A 15011-nucleotide genomic window follows, 5' to 3' on the forward strand; every position below is an offset into this window, starting at 1 on the left:
GATTTGGAGCTTTTTCTGAGGAAAAAAGCGTCAGGAAAAGGGGCTGCGAAGCGACCAGAGGCCACGCAAACCACTCGAGTGTGACGTGACGTATGAAAAAAGGACATAAAAAGGCAAATCCGCCTCAATTAGGGTGGCCGAGGGGGTCTCGGGGCCTGCCGCCAGCCCGCCGAGGGGAGGGACAGGGCGTCGTTCCTCCCCCGCCAAGGCCTCGCCGTGAGGGGAGCGAGCAGGGCTGAGGCCGAGCGCAACTCATCGCCCCTGCCCTAGCAACAGCCGCCGATTAGGCGGCGCAGCGCGGGGGGGATTTTTCTGATTGGCCGAACGGCGCGGGGGCTGGCCAATGAGAGCGAGACACGGGACCCTTGGCGTTCCCGCCCACTCCGGCTCCGGCTGGGGGGGGGGGCAGATCGGAATGTACCAAGTGCGGCCTTGGGGGGGGGAATCTCCCAGGGTTTGGGGGGTTCGTGGCTCATCCCACGCCACGCGTGGGGGGCGAGCGGGGAAGGGGGACCCTCAGTGTGTCCCTCGGGAGGAGCCGTTATAGGGGAGTGTGGTTGGGGGGAGGGAGCAGCGAGGAAGTGGCGTCCCCCCCAGTTCCCTTCCCCCCCCCGGGTAGAGGGTGGTGCGGCCCAGGCGGAAGTGAGGTGTCGCGCACTGAGGCGCTTCCGGGAGGGGAGCGGCCTAGAGGCGGGGGGGGGGGGGGGCGGCGGCGACCGACGGCCGGGCTCGATCCGAGTGAGTGGGGTGGGGTGGGGTGGGGGGTGACGACACTGAGGCCTGAGGGGGGGAGCGGGCCCTGGGGGGGCTTGGGGAGGAGCTGGAGAGAAAGGGGGGACCAGGGGGGCGTGGGGGGGCCGGTGACATCTTGGGCCCCTGGTGGAGGAGGAGAGGGGGAGGGGTGGGGTTGGGGGAGGGTGGTACGTGGTGGTGGTGGTGGTGGGGGCAACAGGGACATGGGGGGGGGGGCGCTTGGAGGGCTGCGGTGGGGCATGGAGGGTGGGGGGCGGGTTGGAGGGATGGGGGTTTCGGGGGTACGTGGAGGGGGCAACTGGGGGCCCAGATGGGGCCTGAGAGGGATACGGGAGACCTGGGGGGCGTTGGGGTCTGAGGGTGGGCAGGGCACGGGGGGGCTGGGATAGGGCGGGGGGGGGTGCCTAGATGGGTAGGGGACATCGTGGGGGGGGATGGGTGCGCTTGGAGGGCTGGGACACGGAGGTGGTGGGGACATTGGGGACACTTAGAGGGGTGGGGAGGGCATGGGGGGCTGGGGTCTGCGGTGTGGCAGAGCCTGGGGTCTTAGGGGGGTTACAGGGTGTGGGGGGAGGGAGGTGGGGGCACTGTGTGGGGCAGGGGGAGGTGGGGGGACAGGGGTTGGAGAAGGTGGTCTGTCACCTGGGGGGGGGCAGGGTGCGATTGGAGAGGGGGGCGTGCCACTGGGACGGGGGTGGTCTGGCCCCCCCCAGTGCAGCGAGAGGGGACAAGGAGGTGACATCTGGGGACACGGGAGTGGGGACGCGGCAACTGGTGACACTGAGTATGTAGGACATGGGCTGGTGGCGCAGCTGGGAGCTTTTTTTGGGGCAGAAAAGCTCCGTTTGACGCCGCACGTTTGTCGTTACCCGCAGGAATCGTTAACGAGTTCAAAAAAGATCAACTTCTTCCCGGCATCTTTAGTTTTAGGGGCTTGTTTTCTGAAATCGCTCCAAAAAGGGGTTTGACCGCGTCCCGAAGACATGCGGGCAACCGTTTACTCCCTGATTTTACACTAATTAGCGGGGGTTTTTTAGCAAAAATCCTTTTTTTTGGTGTGATTTGATGGGGTTTAATCTGCCAGGCCGAGCCGGGGAGATGATCTGCACGGCGGTGGTGATGGCAGGGAGCCTGGCGCTGACGACGGCGGTGGTGGCTCACGCCTACTACCTAAAGCACCAATTCTACCCCACCGTGGTGTATCTCACCAAATCCAGCCCCAGCATGGCAGTAAGTACCCCCCTGAATTAATTAGCGACGGGTAATTAAGCCATAGAGCCTGGGGAGGCCCACGAGCCTCCCGGCTCGCACGGTAGCTTAGTGGTACGGGCCGGGGGGAGGGGGTGGGAGCCGCCAGCGGGGCTCACTTCTGCTTTTGGCGACTAAAACGGGTCGTTTTCCGTTCAACGGTGCTCACCAAAACCACCGGTGATCCCCTGGAGAGGGCGAGCACCTGCACCCCGCGCTGCCGCCGCCTCTTGCCGACACGGGAGCGCTGGACTCGGCCCCAACCCCATTTTGGGGGGCTGCCTGGACCCCGTTACCGTCGACTCCATCCCCTGGGACCCAAATTGGCGCCACCGAACCTTCCCCTGCAGCCTGTTGTCACTGAGACCGGTTTTGGCTGCGCCGTAGCTTCTTCCCCCTCACCTCCTCTCCCCTCCCTGCTTTTCCCTCGCAGGTTCTCTACATCCAGGCCTTCGTGTTGGTTTTTCTCCTGGGGAAATTTATGGGCAAAGTTTTTTTCGGGCAGCTGCGGGCGGCGGAGATGGAGGTGAGCGATGGCGAGGAACGGTTTCAATTCGGCGCCAGGGACGGGCGGATCTGTTGCCAGGGCTGGAGGAGGCGGCGGTGCCATCATGGGGGACAAAGCCTGAAGGGACATGGGGGTGCTGAGGGGTTTTGGGCGGGGTTTTGGAACCTCCAGAGGCCTTTGGCTCCATTTTGGGGGGGGATTTTGGACCCTGAGAGGTTTTTGGCTCCGTTTTGGGGGGGGATCTTGAACCCCCAGAGGTTTTTGGTACCATTTTGGGGGGGGATTTTGAACACCAAGAGTCCTTTGGCTCTATTTTGGGGGGGGGATTTGAACCCCAAGAGGCTTTTGGTACCATTTTGGGGGGGATTTTGAAACTTGAGAAGCCTTGGGCGCCGTTTTTGGGGAGAATTGTGAACCCCCAGAGGCCTTTGGCTCCATTTTGGAGGGGATCTTGAACCCCCAGAGGTTTTTGGTACCATTTTGGGGGGGGATTTTGAACACCAAGAGTCCTTTGGCTCAATTTGGGGGGGGGATTTTGAATCCCCAGAGGCTTTTGGTACCATTTTGGGGGGGATTTTGAAACTTGAGAAGCCTTGGGTGCCATTTTTGGGGAGAACTGTGAACCCCCAGAGGTCTTTGGCTCCATTTGGGGGGGGGATTTTGGACCCTGAGAGGTCTTTGGCTCCATTTTGGGGGGGATCTTGAACCCCCAGAGGTTTTTGGTACCATTTTGGGGGGGGATTTTGAAACTTGAGAAGCCTTGGGCGCCGTTTTTGGGGAGAATTGTGAACTCCCAGAGGCTTTTGGTACCATTTTGGGGGGGATTTTGAACACCAAGAGTCCTTTGGTTCTATTTTGGGGGGGGGATTTGAACCCCAAGAGGCTTTTGGTACCATTTTGAGTGGGATTTTGAAACTTGAGAAGCCTTGGGCGCCGTTTTTTGGGGAGAATTGTGAACCCCCAGAGGCCTTTGGCTCCATTGGGGGGGGATTTTGGACCCTGAGAGGTCTTTGGCTCCATTTGGGGGGGGGGATCTTGAACCCCCAGAGGTTTTTGGTACCATTTTGGGGGGGATTTTGAAACTTGAGAAGCCTTGGGCGCCGTTTTTGGGGTGAATTGTGAACCCCCAGAGGCCTTTGGCTCCATTTTGGAGGGGATCTTGAACTCCCAGAGGCTTTTGGTACTATTTTGGGGGGGATTTTGAACACCAAGAGTCCTTTGGCTCAATTTGGGGGGGGGATTTTGAATCCCCAGAGGCTTTTGGTACCATTTGGGGGGGGATTTTGAAACTTGAGAAGCCTTGGGCGCCGTTTTTGGGGAGAATTGTGAACCCCCAGAGGCCTTTGGCTCCATTTGGGGGGGGGATTTTGGACCCTGACAGGTTTTTGGCTCCATTTGGGGGGTGGATCTTGAACCCCAAGAGGCTTTTGGTACCATTTTGAGGGGGATTTTGAAACTTGAGAAGCCTTGGGCGCCGTTTTTTGGGGTGAATTGTGAACCCAGAGGCCTTTGGCTCCATTTGGGGGGGGATTTTGGACCCTGAGAGGTCTTTGGCTCCATTTGGGGGGGGGATCTCGAACCCCAAGAGGTTTTTGGTACCATTTGGGGGGGATTTTGAAACTTGAGAAGCCTTTGGCTCCGTTTTTGGGGAGAATTGTGAACCCCCAGAGGCCTTTGGCTCCATTTTGGAGGGGATCTTGAACTCCCAGAGGCTTTTGGTACCATTTTGGGGGGGATTTTGAACACCAAGAGTCCTTTGGTTCTATTTTGGGGGGGGGGATTTGAACCCCAAGAGGCTTTTGGTACCATTTTGAGTGGGATTTTGAAACTTGAGAAGCCTTGGGCGCCGTTTTTGGGGAGAATTGTGAACCCCCAGAGGCCTTTGGCTCCATTGGGGGGGGATTTTGGACCCTGAGAGGTCTTTGGCTCCATTTGGGGGGGGGGATCTTGAACTCCCAGAGGCTTTTGGTATCATTTTGGGGGGGATTTTGAAACTTGAGAAGCCTTGGGCGCCGTTTTTGGGGAGAATTGTGAACCCCCAGAGGCCTTTGGCTACATTTGGGGGGGATTTTGAACCCCAGGAGACCTTTGGCTCCGTTTTTGCGGGGGATTTTGAACCCCAGGAGACCTTGGAAACCCATTTTTGGGGGGGATTTTGACCCCCCGAGAGTCTTTTGGCTCCATTTTGACCTCAAGGCTGAGGGGGGGGGAAGCCTCCCCTCCCCCCTCACCGCCCTCCCCCACCCCCAGCACCTACTGGAGCGGTCGTGGTACGCCGTGACGGAGACCTGCCTGGCCTTCACCGTCTTCAGGGACGACTTCAGCCCTCGCTTCGTCGCCCTCTTCACCCTCCTCCTCTTCCTCAAATGCTTCCACTGGTTGGCTGAAGACCGGGTGGACTTTGTGAGTGAGAAAATGAATGTCAAAAAATAAAAAAAAAGTTGTTTTTTGGTGGTTTTTTGTTTTTTTTTTTTTTAATTTTGGGAGGAAGATTCCACCCTTTTCCCACCTCTTTTTTTTTTTTTTTCTTTTTTTTTTTGGCAGATGGAAAGGAGCCCCAACATCTCCTGGCTCTTCCACTTCCGTATCGTCTGTGAGTATCTCGCTTTTCCCCCCTTTTTCCGTTGGGCGCGTTGCCGGCAGCTGCTCAGGAAAGATAATTTTGACGACGCATTTGCATGTGACGGGGGGGAGGGGGGGAAAAACCCGGGGCGGCCGTCCACGCTTGATAAAAGTCATCTTCGTTAACGAAGGGGGAGTTAATTGGGCTGCAGCCGGAGCGGAATGGGGTTACTGGGGTTTAACGAGCTCCGGCTTTATTGGGTGGGAGAAACACAAGGCCGGATTCATGGAAAAATCTATTTCTGCTTCCGGGAAAGGGGGATTTAGCGACGTCAAAATGACTTTTTGAAGGAATTGGAGGGGTTTGTGAGGACACGAGGCGTTGGCTCGGAGCAGAGGGGGCTTCAAACGAGGCAGCCTCGTTCCTGGGATTAATTAATTTGGCCCTTCATTAGCGCAGAGCCGTTTAGCCCTGCCCCTGGGACCGATGTCTCTCGAGGGTCCCGCTCTTCTGGTGGGCTACGCGCTGAGGTGTGACCCTCAGAGCTTTCAGTTTTTTGTTTTTTTTTGGGGGGGGGGGGTCTCCTCCCCACCTCGAGGGTCGTTCCCTCCCCTCCTCCTTCTCCCAATTCCTTCCTCTCGCCTCAGCCTTGATGTTCCTGCTGGGAATCCTGGATTTCCTCTTCGTTAACCACGCCTACCACAGCATCCTCACGCGAGGAGCCTCCGTCCAGCTCGTCTTCGGCTTCGAGGTAGGAGATGGGCTTCCTCCTTGGGGGGCAGCTGAGGTTCCTCCCCCTGTTCCTCGCGCCCTACCGCGCTCTTCCTCCCCGCAGTACGCCATCCTGATGACCATGGTCCTCACCATCTTCATCAAGTACGTGCTCCACTCCATCGACCTGCAGAACGAGAACCCCTGGGACAGCAAAGCCGTCTACATGCTCTACACGGAGCTCTTCACCGGTACGTTGTCCCCTTGCTCTTCGTTTTTCTTTTTATCCCACCCAATCTGGGGGGGGTGGGGTGACCTTCCCACCTGGGCGTGGCTCTCTAAGGCTTGAAACCTGGTTAGGAAGCTCAATTAGCCATCGGTTAACGAAGACGTAGGTCTAGGTGGTGCTGGGCAGCACCCAAAGTTCTGGGCCGTCGTCGTTTAGCGATCTGGATGACGGGGGAGAGCGTTCCCTCAACCGCTTCGCCGGTGACGCCGAACCAGGAGGCGTCGGCCGATGCGCCGCAGGGTCATGCTGCCATCCAGCGGGACCTCCTCCAGCTGGAGGAAGGAGCCAAGAAGAACCTCAACGAGGTTCAACGAAGGGATGGGCCAAGTCCAACCCCCCCCCAGGCACGAGTACGCGCCGGGCATGGGGTTCAGCTGGGGGTTCCGGTGGACACCAGGTTGAGTACGAGCCAACGGAGTCCTGGAAGACTTGCCAACGGGTTGAGGAAGGTCATCAGGAGCGGTGGGGCCGTGCCTGGCGACCTGAGGCCACTTTGGAGCTCCCCAGTACTGGGATGTACTGGAGAACGTCCCAACGAAGGGCCACCAAGGCGGTGGAGGGGCTGAGGCTGCTGGGATCGGGTGCTCAAAGAGGTGGTGGCATTTCCGCGTTGGGTCCCGGGCTTGGACAAGCAGCTCTTGGTGACCTCCCTGAGCAGATGGTTGGACCAGGTGACCTTGAAGGTCCCATCCCACCTCAACTAACCAGGGGTTGCCCAAGAACATGGCACCAGGTGACCTTGGAGGGCAAGAACATGGCACCTGGTGATCTTGGAGGTCAAGGGCAAGGGACCCCGTGACCTTGGAGGTCCCATCCCACTTCAAACAACTGGTGGTTGCCCAAGGACATGGGACCAGGTGATCTTGGAGGTCCCATCCCGCCGCAACCAACCGGTGGTTGCCCAAGAGCATGGGACCAGGTGACCTTGGAGGTCCCATCCCGCCGCAACCAACCGGTGGTTGCCCAAGAGCATGGGACCAGGTGACCCTGGAGGTGAAGGACATGGGACCAGGTGACCTTGGAGGTCCCATCCCACCGCAAGAAACTGGTGGTTGCCCAAGAGCGTGGGACCAGGTGACCTTGGAGGTCCCATCCCGCCTCAACCAACCGGTGGTTGCCCAAGAGCGTGGGACCAGGTGACCTTGGAGGTCCCATCCCGCCGCAACCAACCGGTGGTTGCCCAAGACCATGGGACCAGGTGACCCTGGAGGTGAAGGACATGGGACCAGGTGACCTTGGAGGTCCCATCCCGCCGCAACCAACCGGCGGTTGCCCAAGAGCGTGGGACCAGGTGACCTTGGAGGTCCCATCCCGCCTCAACCAACCGGTGGTTGCCCAAGAGCATGAGACCAGGTGACCCTGGAGGTGAAGGACATGGGACCAGGTGACCTTGGAGGACCCATCCTGCCTCAACCAACCGGTGGTTGCCCAAGAGCGTGGGACCAGGTGACCTTGGAGGTCCCATCCCGCCGCAACCAACTGGTGGTTGCCCAAGAGCATGGGACCAGGTGATCCTGGAGGTGAAGGACATGGGACCAGGTGACCTTGGAGGTCTCATCCCGCCTCAACCAACCGGTGGTTGCCCAAGAGCATGGGACCAGGTGACCCTGGAGGTGAAGGACATGGGACCAGGTGACCTTGGAGGTCCCATCCCGCCTCAACCAACTGGTGGTTGCCCCAGACCCCAACCCCTGCTTTCCTTTTTTCCTCCAGGCTTCATCAAAGTCCTGCTCTACATGGCCTTCATGACCATCATGATCAAGGTCCACACCTTCCCGCTCTTCGCCATCCGCCCCATGTACCTGGCCATGAGGTGAGTTGCCTCCGGTGCCGCCGCTGTTGCCGTCGTGCCGTTGACCTTGACCCCACCCATCCTTTGGCTCCTTCCACTTCTTCCGTTGACCCCACCCATCCTTCTGCTTCTTCCACTTCTTCCGTTGACCTCGCCCGTCCTTCGGCTTCTTCCACCTCTTCTGTTGACCTCGCCCATCCTTTGGCTCCTTCCACTTCTTCCATTGACCTCGCCCGTCCTTCGGCTCCTTCCACTTCTGCTGTTGACCTCGCCCGTCCTTTGGCTCCTTCCACTTCTTCCGTTGACCTCGCCCGTCCTTTGGCTCCTTCCACTTCTTCCGTTGACCTCGCCCGTCCTTCGGCTCCTTCCACTTCTGCTGTTGACCTCGCCCGTCCTTTGGCTCCTTCCACTTCTTCCGTTGACCTCGCCCGTCCTTTGGCTCCTTCCACTTCTTCCATTGACCTCGCCCGTCCTTCGGCTCCTTCCACTTCTGCTGTTGACCTCGCCCGTCCTTTGGCTCCTTCCACTTCTTCCGTTGACCTCGCCCGTCCTTTGGCTCCTTCCACTTCTTCCGTTGACCTCGCCCGTCCTTTGGCTCCTTCCACTTCTTCCGTTGACCTCGCCCGTCCTTTGGCTCCTTCCACTTCTTCCGTTGACCTCACCCGTCCTTCTGCTTCTTCCACTTCTTCCGTTGACCTCGCCCGTCCTTCGGCTCCTTCCACCTCTTCCGTTGACCTCGCCCGTCCTTCGGCTCCTTCCACCTCTTCCGTTGACCTCGCCCGTCCTTCGGCTCCTTCCACTTCTTCCGTTGACCTCGCCCGTCCTTTGGCTTCTTCCATTTCTGCCGTTGACCTCGCCCGTCCTTTGGCTTCTTCCATTTCTGCCGTTGACCTCGCCCGTCCTTCGGCTCCTTCCATTTCTGCCGTTGACCTCGCCCGTCCTTTGGCTCCTTCCACTTCTGCCGTTGACCTCGCCCGTCCTTTGGCTCCTTCCAGGCAGTTCAAGAAGGCGGTGACAGATGCCATCATGTCCCGCCGGGCCATCCGCAACATGAACACGCTGTGAGTAACGCGGAGAACGCGGCTTCCGCCCCTTCCCCGCTGCTCTCAGCCCTTGGGAGGTGGGATCCACCTAAAAAAAAAAAAAAAATCAATAAATCTGGGGAAAACGCCTCATTTTGAGGAAAAAAACGCGTGGGAGGGAGCCGGTGGGGTGAGGGGGTTGCGGTTATCTCATGGTCATCTCACCAAATACCGCGGTTCAGCCCGGAATCTGGTGGATAACGGCAAGGGGGGAGGGTTGGCCTCCCTGGAACCCCTGGAAATCACGGGTAAGTTGTTTTTTTTTTTCCATTTTTTTTTTTTTCCCCAAAAAATCCCTTCCCGGCACAGCTACCCTGACGCCACGCCGGAGGAGCTCCAGGCCATGGACAACGTCTGCATCATCTGCCGCGAGGAGATGGTGACGGGCGCCAAGCGTTTGCCTTGTAACCACATTTTCCACACCAGGTGGGTGAGGAACGGGAACGCCGCCGCCGCCGCCTCCTGACGCGCCGTATCGGCATCTCCGAGGGTTTTGGTGGGATGATGGTGAAATCCCAGCGGTGCTGGCGGGGTTTTGGTGACCTCGCCGCCTGCGGTTAACGTCGGCCGTCTCCCTCCCCAGCTGCCTGCGGTCCTGGTTCCAACGCCAACAGACGTGTCCCACCTGCCGTATGGATGTTCTCCGGGCGTCCCTCCCGCCACAACCGCCTCCGGAACCACCGGAGCAAGCGCCGCCGCCGCCCCAGCCCCCCCAAATTCCTCAACCCCCCAACTGTGAGTCGCCTCCGCGCCCCGCTGTCACCCCCGCTGTCGGTTGCTCTCACCCCCGACCCCCCCGCCGGTACCGCACCCTTGGCTGCCATTTTTATTTTTTTTTTTTTTTTCCCTCCAATTTTTCAACCCCCAATTTTTCACCAAAACCCTCGTCCGGCACCAAAAGCGAATCCCGGCTCCGGCAAAACGTCACCAGCCTCTTTTTTTTTTTGGCACGACACCGCGGGGTTTCGACCCATTTCTGCCCTTTTTCACCCCAATTCTACCTCTGCAGGGAGCCGGGATCCACCGTGGGTCCTCGGTGCTGGCGTGTTTTGGCATAACCGCGCCCGTTTCGGTGTAACCGCGCCCGTTTCGGCACAATAATTAACAAAAATGGGTTTGATCAAACGATCCAAGTACCGGCACCGCTTGAAATTGCTCAAAATCGCCTGTTTTTAACCCAAAATCTCCGCCTGCTCCCAGCTCTGGAGTGGTGAACCGCGGCGTTCGGGGCGCTGCCCCGGCTTCCGCCTCCCCTCCCCCGCCTTCGTTAGCTAACGAGCTGGTTATAACAGTGTTAACCCATCCCCCACCCCCGACGGCACCCATCGGCGGTGCCGCGCCGCGATGAACCCCTGACCCCTTCCCCCTCCGCAGTTCCCCAGGGAATCCTGCCGCCCTTCCCACCGGGAATGTTTCCCTTCTGGCCACCGGTCGGTCCCTTCCCACCAGTTCCCGGCGTCCAACCACCCACCGGCACTGAAAACGCCGCCTCCAGCTCCGGCGCCGCTTCGGGTGAGGGTTTTGTTTGGTGTTTTTGGTTTTTTTTGGTTTTTTTTCCCCCCCTAAACATCAACGTTTGGGTGCTCCCCCTCCCCCGCCGCCCTCACATCCCTCTTGGTGTCACCGCAGCCGCCAGACCCGGTGACGCCGCCGGTGCCGGTTCGGAAAACGCAGCGACGGGGACGGTACCGGGTCTCCCTTTGCCACCGCCGTGGATGGGAATGCCGTGGCCGCCGTTTTTTGGTAAATACGGGATAAATCGGGGGATTTATTTCAATCCCAGGGGTCTCCCCTCCCCCCTCACCCCCTTTTTCTCACCGTAGGTTTCCCGCCGATGCCGGTGCCGCCGGCCGGTTTCGCCGGGTTGACGGAGGAAGAGCTACGAGCCATGGAAGGCCACGATCGGCAAAACTTGGAAGCGCGGTTGCAGTGTCTGCAGAACATCCACACCCTCCTGGACGCCGCCATGGTGCAAATCAACCAATATCTGACCGTCCTGGCCACCATCGGGTACCGGCACCGCAAAAAACAGGGGGTCCCGGGGGGGGGTGGGGGGTGTCTGGTTGGGTTGGGTACCCCAAAACCTCCAAAAAAACCCTGGAAATGAACCCAAATTGTGAAGGATTGTTTGTGGTTTTTCACCACCGGCAGGTCGCCACGGCCCACTGCGCACCGGCCCCCCGGCACCCGCGAGGAGCCTGGTGGCCCCTCGGCAACCGCGACCACCGCCGGTGCGTGAGGGCGCCGCGGGGGGGGGGGTGGGGGGGGGGGGAGGGGAGCGTTGGTGGGAAACGTGGGGGGGGGGAGGGGTCCAATCCCCCCCCCCCCTTGAAACTATCCCCCCACCCCCTTTTATAACCACGATTCCCACGTCGGCGGCTAATTACCGCGGTTAATTAGCCGGCGTAAAAGCCGACTCCAACCCCAGCGCGCCGCATCTCCCGGCAAAACCCCGCTCCCAGTTTAAAACTGGGCTTTACTGGTTTTTTTCCCCCCTCTCCCAGACCCCACCGCTGAGGACGAGGAGGAAGACGACGGCGCCGAAGGCTCGGCCTCGCTGGACGAACCTGACACGGCCGAGTTGCGCCGACGCCGGCTACGGAAACTGGCGGCGCCACCGCCGGCACCGCACTGACACCGGGCGCTACCGCCGCGGCGCCGGTACGGGGACGCCGACCCCCCCGCCGGTACCGCACCCTCGGGTGCCCCTTTTTTTATTTTTTTTTTTTTTTTCCTCATTTTTCCAATTTTTCAACCCCCAATTTTCCACCAAAACCCTCGTCCGGCACCAAAACCGAATCCCGGCTCCGGCAAAACGTCGCCGGCCTCTTTTTTTTGGCGCAGCACCACGGGGTTTCGACCCGTTTTTTGCCCTTTTTCACCCCAATTCTACCTCTGCAGGGAGCCGGGATCCACCGTGGGTCCTCGGTGCTGGCGTGTTTCGGCGTAACCGCGCCCGTTTTGGTGTAACCGCGCCCGTTTCGGCGCAATAATTAACAAAAACGGGTTTGATCAAACGATCCAAGTGCCGGCACCGCTTGAAATTGCTCAAAATCGCCCGTTTTTAACCCAAAATCTCCGCCTGCTCCCAGCTCTGGAGTGGTGAACCGCGGCGTTGGGGGCGCTGCCCCGGCTTCCGCCTCCCCTCCCCCGCCTTCGTTAGCTAACAAGCTCGTTATAACAGTATTAACCCATCCCCCACCCCCGGCGGCACCCCGGCGCCGCGATGAACCCCTGAACCCCCTGTCTGAGCCAACTGGTGCCACCATGCGGCCAGACTGGTTTATACTGGTGTGGCTCTGCCGATGGTGCCAGGAGGTTGGGGGTTTTGGGGGTCAGTTGGGGTCTTTTTGGGGGGGGGGGGGAATCTTTTTTTGGGGGGGTCTTTTTTGGGGGCTCTTTTTGTTTTTTTGGGGGGGTCTTTTTTTTTTTTAGTTTTGGGTATTTTTTGGGGGGGTCTTGGGTCTTTTTTGGGGTCATTTTTGGGTTTTGGGGGGTCTGTCTTTTTGGGGTCTGTCTTTTTGGGGTCATTTTTGGTCACTTTGGGGTTATTTTTGGTTATTTTGGGTCTTTTTTTGGTCGTTTTTCACCCTCCGGGCACCTTTTGCCGATAAAATCCGCTGCCGCCCCGGGGCCGCCGCGACTCTTCAGTGCCTCTTTGAACCGAAAAGGGCTTCGAGGAGCCCAAATATCTCAGGGAAAAAAAAAAACAAAACCGCGGGCGGAGACGGCGGCAAACCCCCAAACCCACCAGTTTTTACCCCAAACCGGTGGCGGTGCAGGGTGAGGAGCCGCCGCCGGGTGATTTTTTTGGGGTGGAAACACTCATATTTAGTAACGAGGCTGATCTATTTTTTTTTTTTTACTCTCCCCCCTTCAATTTTTGCCTCTCGTTGCCCAAAAGTCAAGCGGCTTAACGAGGAATCGCGCAATAACGAAGCGGGGGAGAGCATGGACGAGCCGTTGACGTTAATTTATATTTTTTTTAACCCTTTTTTTTTTTTTTTTTTGGCTTTTTAAACATTTTGATCCAAAATAATGATTTTGTGGCCGGTTTTGTTGGACATTGGGGGTGGTTTTTTTGGTGGAACCCTCAAAATTTTCTTCGTTTCGGGGTGGGGGAAGGGAACGAAGATGCGCAGGCAGCCGCAGCGGGGGGACGTTTGACCCCAAAATCGCTCCTTTTCACCCCAAAACCGTTTCCCCTTTCGGGTTGGCGTTGGAGGAATTATTTAATTTGTAAATAATGTATAAATTTTTAATAGCTTAATTGTAAATACAGCAGAATAAAGGTTGCAGGAAAACTCGACGCTCCCGTCTGGCGCCAGGTTGGCCGCTCTAGGCCCGCTCCCTCCTCTCTATGGTCGCTCAGCGGCTGCCGCGGGGCCTTGCCCAGTTGACCGCTCTGGTCTGTCTTCCCCCAGTGTCTCTATGGTCGGTCAAGCTCCTCTTGCGCCGCTCCCCACCCCCACCCCCCTCCCCTAAGTCTCTATGGTTGGATGGAGCCTCCTGGCTGCTCTGGTCTCTCTTCCTACTGGCGTCTCTATGGTTTGGGCAGGGCCACCCTGGTGCTGCTCTGTCCCCCCTTTGCTACGTCTTTATGGTTGGGGGCCACTATGGTGCCACTCTGTCCCCCCTTTGCTACGTCTTTATGGTTGGGGGCCACCCTGATGCCACTCTGTCCCCCCTTTGCCAGGTCTCCATGGTTGGGGGCCACCCTGGTGCCACTCTGTCCCCTCTTTGCCTCGTCTCTATGGTTGAGGGCTGCCCCGGTGCCGCTCTGTCCCCCCTTTGCTACGTCTCTATGGTTTGGGCAGGGCCACACTGGTGCCGCTCTGTCCCCCCTTTGCTACGTCTCTATGGTCTGGGGCGACCCAGGAGCCATTCTATCCCTCCTTTGCTACGTCTCTATGGTTTGGGCAGGGCCACCCTGATGCTGCTCTGTCCCCCCTTTGCTACGTCTTTATGGTTGGGGGCCACCCTGGTGCCACTCTGTCCCCCCTTTGCTACGTCTCTATGGTCTGGGGCAACCCAGGAGCCATTCTATCCCTCCTTTGCTACGTCTCTATGGTTTGGGCAGGGCCACCCTGATGCTGCTCTATCCCCCCTTTGCCTCGTCTCTATGGTTGGGGGCGGGGGGGGGGGGGGGGGGCACCCTGGTGCCGCTCTGTCCCCCCTTTGCCTCGTCTCTATGGTTCGGGCAGGGCCAGCGGGGAGCCGCTCTATCCCCTCCCCTTTGCCGCGTCTCGGTGGTGCGCGCTCCTCCCGCCCGCCCGGCCGCGCTGCCATCTCCCCCCGCCCCCGGCCCCGCCCACGCCCGCCAAGCTCCGCCCCGCCCCCCGCCCCGCCCCCTCGCTGGTTTCTCCATCCGGGTCCCGGCGCGGCGAGATGGCGGCGGAGGGGCCGGAGGCTCCGGGCAGCCCCGGCCGCGGTGGGGCCGAGGAGGCCCTGGGGGACGGCGGCGATGGCGGCAGCGGCCCCCCCGGTGAGCGGGGGGCTGGGGGGGGGGAGGGGCGGTAGAGCGGGGAGGGGCTGAGGGGGATTGAGGGGGGGTCTCAGGGGGCTTTGAGGTGAGGGGGGGGGGGGGCGGGGCCTGAGGGGACTTGGCGGGGCTTGGGGGGCCTGAGGGGATTTGAGGTGGGGGGGGGGCTGAGGGGATCTGGGGGGGGCTGAGGGGATTTGGAGGGGGGAGGGGAGGTGGGAGGGGTGTGTGTGCAGGGATTTGGGGGGGGGAGGGGAGAGGGGGAGGGGGAGTCCTGGGGGTCTGAGGGGATCTTGGGGGGGCCTGAGGGGATTTGAGGGGGGGGGGTCAGGGGGATTTGAGGTGAGGGGGGGGCTGAGGGGATTTGGAGGGGGAGGGGGAGGTGGGAGGGGGGGCCTGAGGGGATTTGGGGGGGGTCTCAGGGGGATTTGAGGTGACGGGGGGGCTGAGGGGATCTGGGGGGCCTGAGGGGAGAGGGGGAGGGGAGTCCTGGGGGCCCGGGGGGATTTGGGGGGGGGGGTGGTGTCTCAGGGCGATTTGAGGTGAAGGGGGGGGCCTGAGGGGATCATGGGGGGGGGGGGGG

At 59.9% G+C, this 15011-nt stretch overlaps 1 protein-coding gene across 3 annotated transcripts; it reads left to right on the forward strand.

The window, feature by feature from the left end:
* Positions 1-685: 685 nt before the first annotated feature.
* SYVN1 (synoviolin 1) lies at positions 686-12092 on the forward strand. 3 transcript variants are annotated; one of them, XM_040581322.1, is made up of 16 exons: positions 686-738; positions 1838-1983; positions 2435-2527; positions 4760-4912; positions 5054-5102; positions 5720-5823; positions 5908-6034; positions 7786-7885; positions 8860-8925; positions 9256-9372; positions 9530-9681; positions 10321-10458; positions 10576-10689; positions 10770-10956; positions 11098-11177; positions 11451-12092. In XM_040581322.1, exons 2-16 carry the CDS (start codon positions 1852-1854, stop codon positions 11579-11581), a joined length of 1743 nt encoding a protein of 580 aa, XP_040437256.1. In that variant the 5' UTR covers positions 686-738; positions 1838-1851; the 3' UTR covers positions 11582-12092. The 3 variants fall into 3 exon arrangements, with proteins under 3 accessions (XP_040437256.1, XP_040437257.1, XP_040437255.1); XM_040581323.1 differs by lacking the exon at positions 686-738 and adding an exon at positions 1462-1537; XM_040581321.1 differs by lacking the exon at positions 686-738 and having other exon boundaries at positions 1546-1983.
* The last annotated feature ends 2919 nt before the right edge of the window (positions 12093-15011 follow it).

The sequence above is a fragment of the Falco naumanni genome, unplaced genomic scaffold (genome assembly GCF_017639655.2).
Source record: "Falco naumanni isolate bFalNau1 unplaced genomic scaffold, bFalNau1.pat scaffold_112_arrow_pat_ctg1, whole genome shotgun sequence".
In the NCBI taxonomy this organism is placed as follows: Eukaryota; Metazoa; Chordata; class Aves; order Falconiformes; family Falconidae; genus Falco; species Falco naumanni.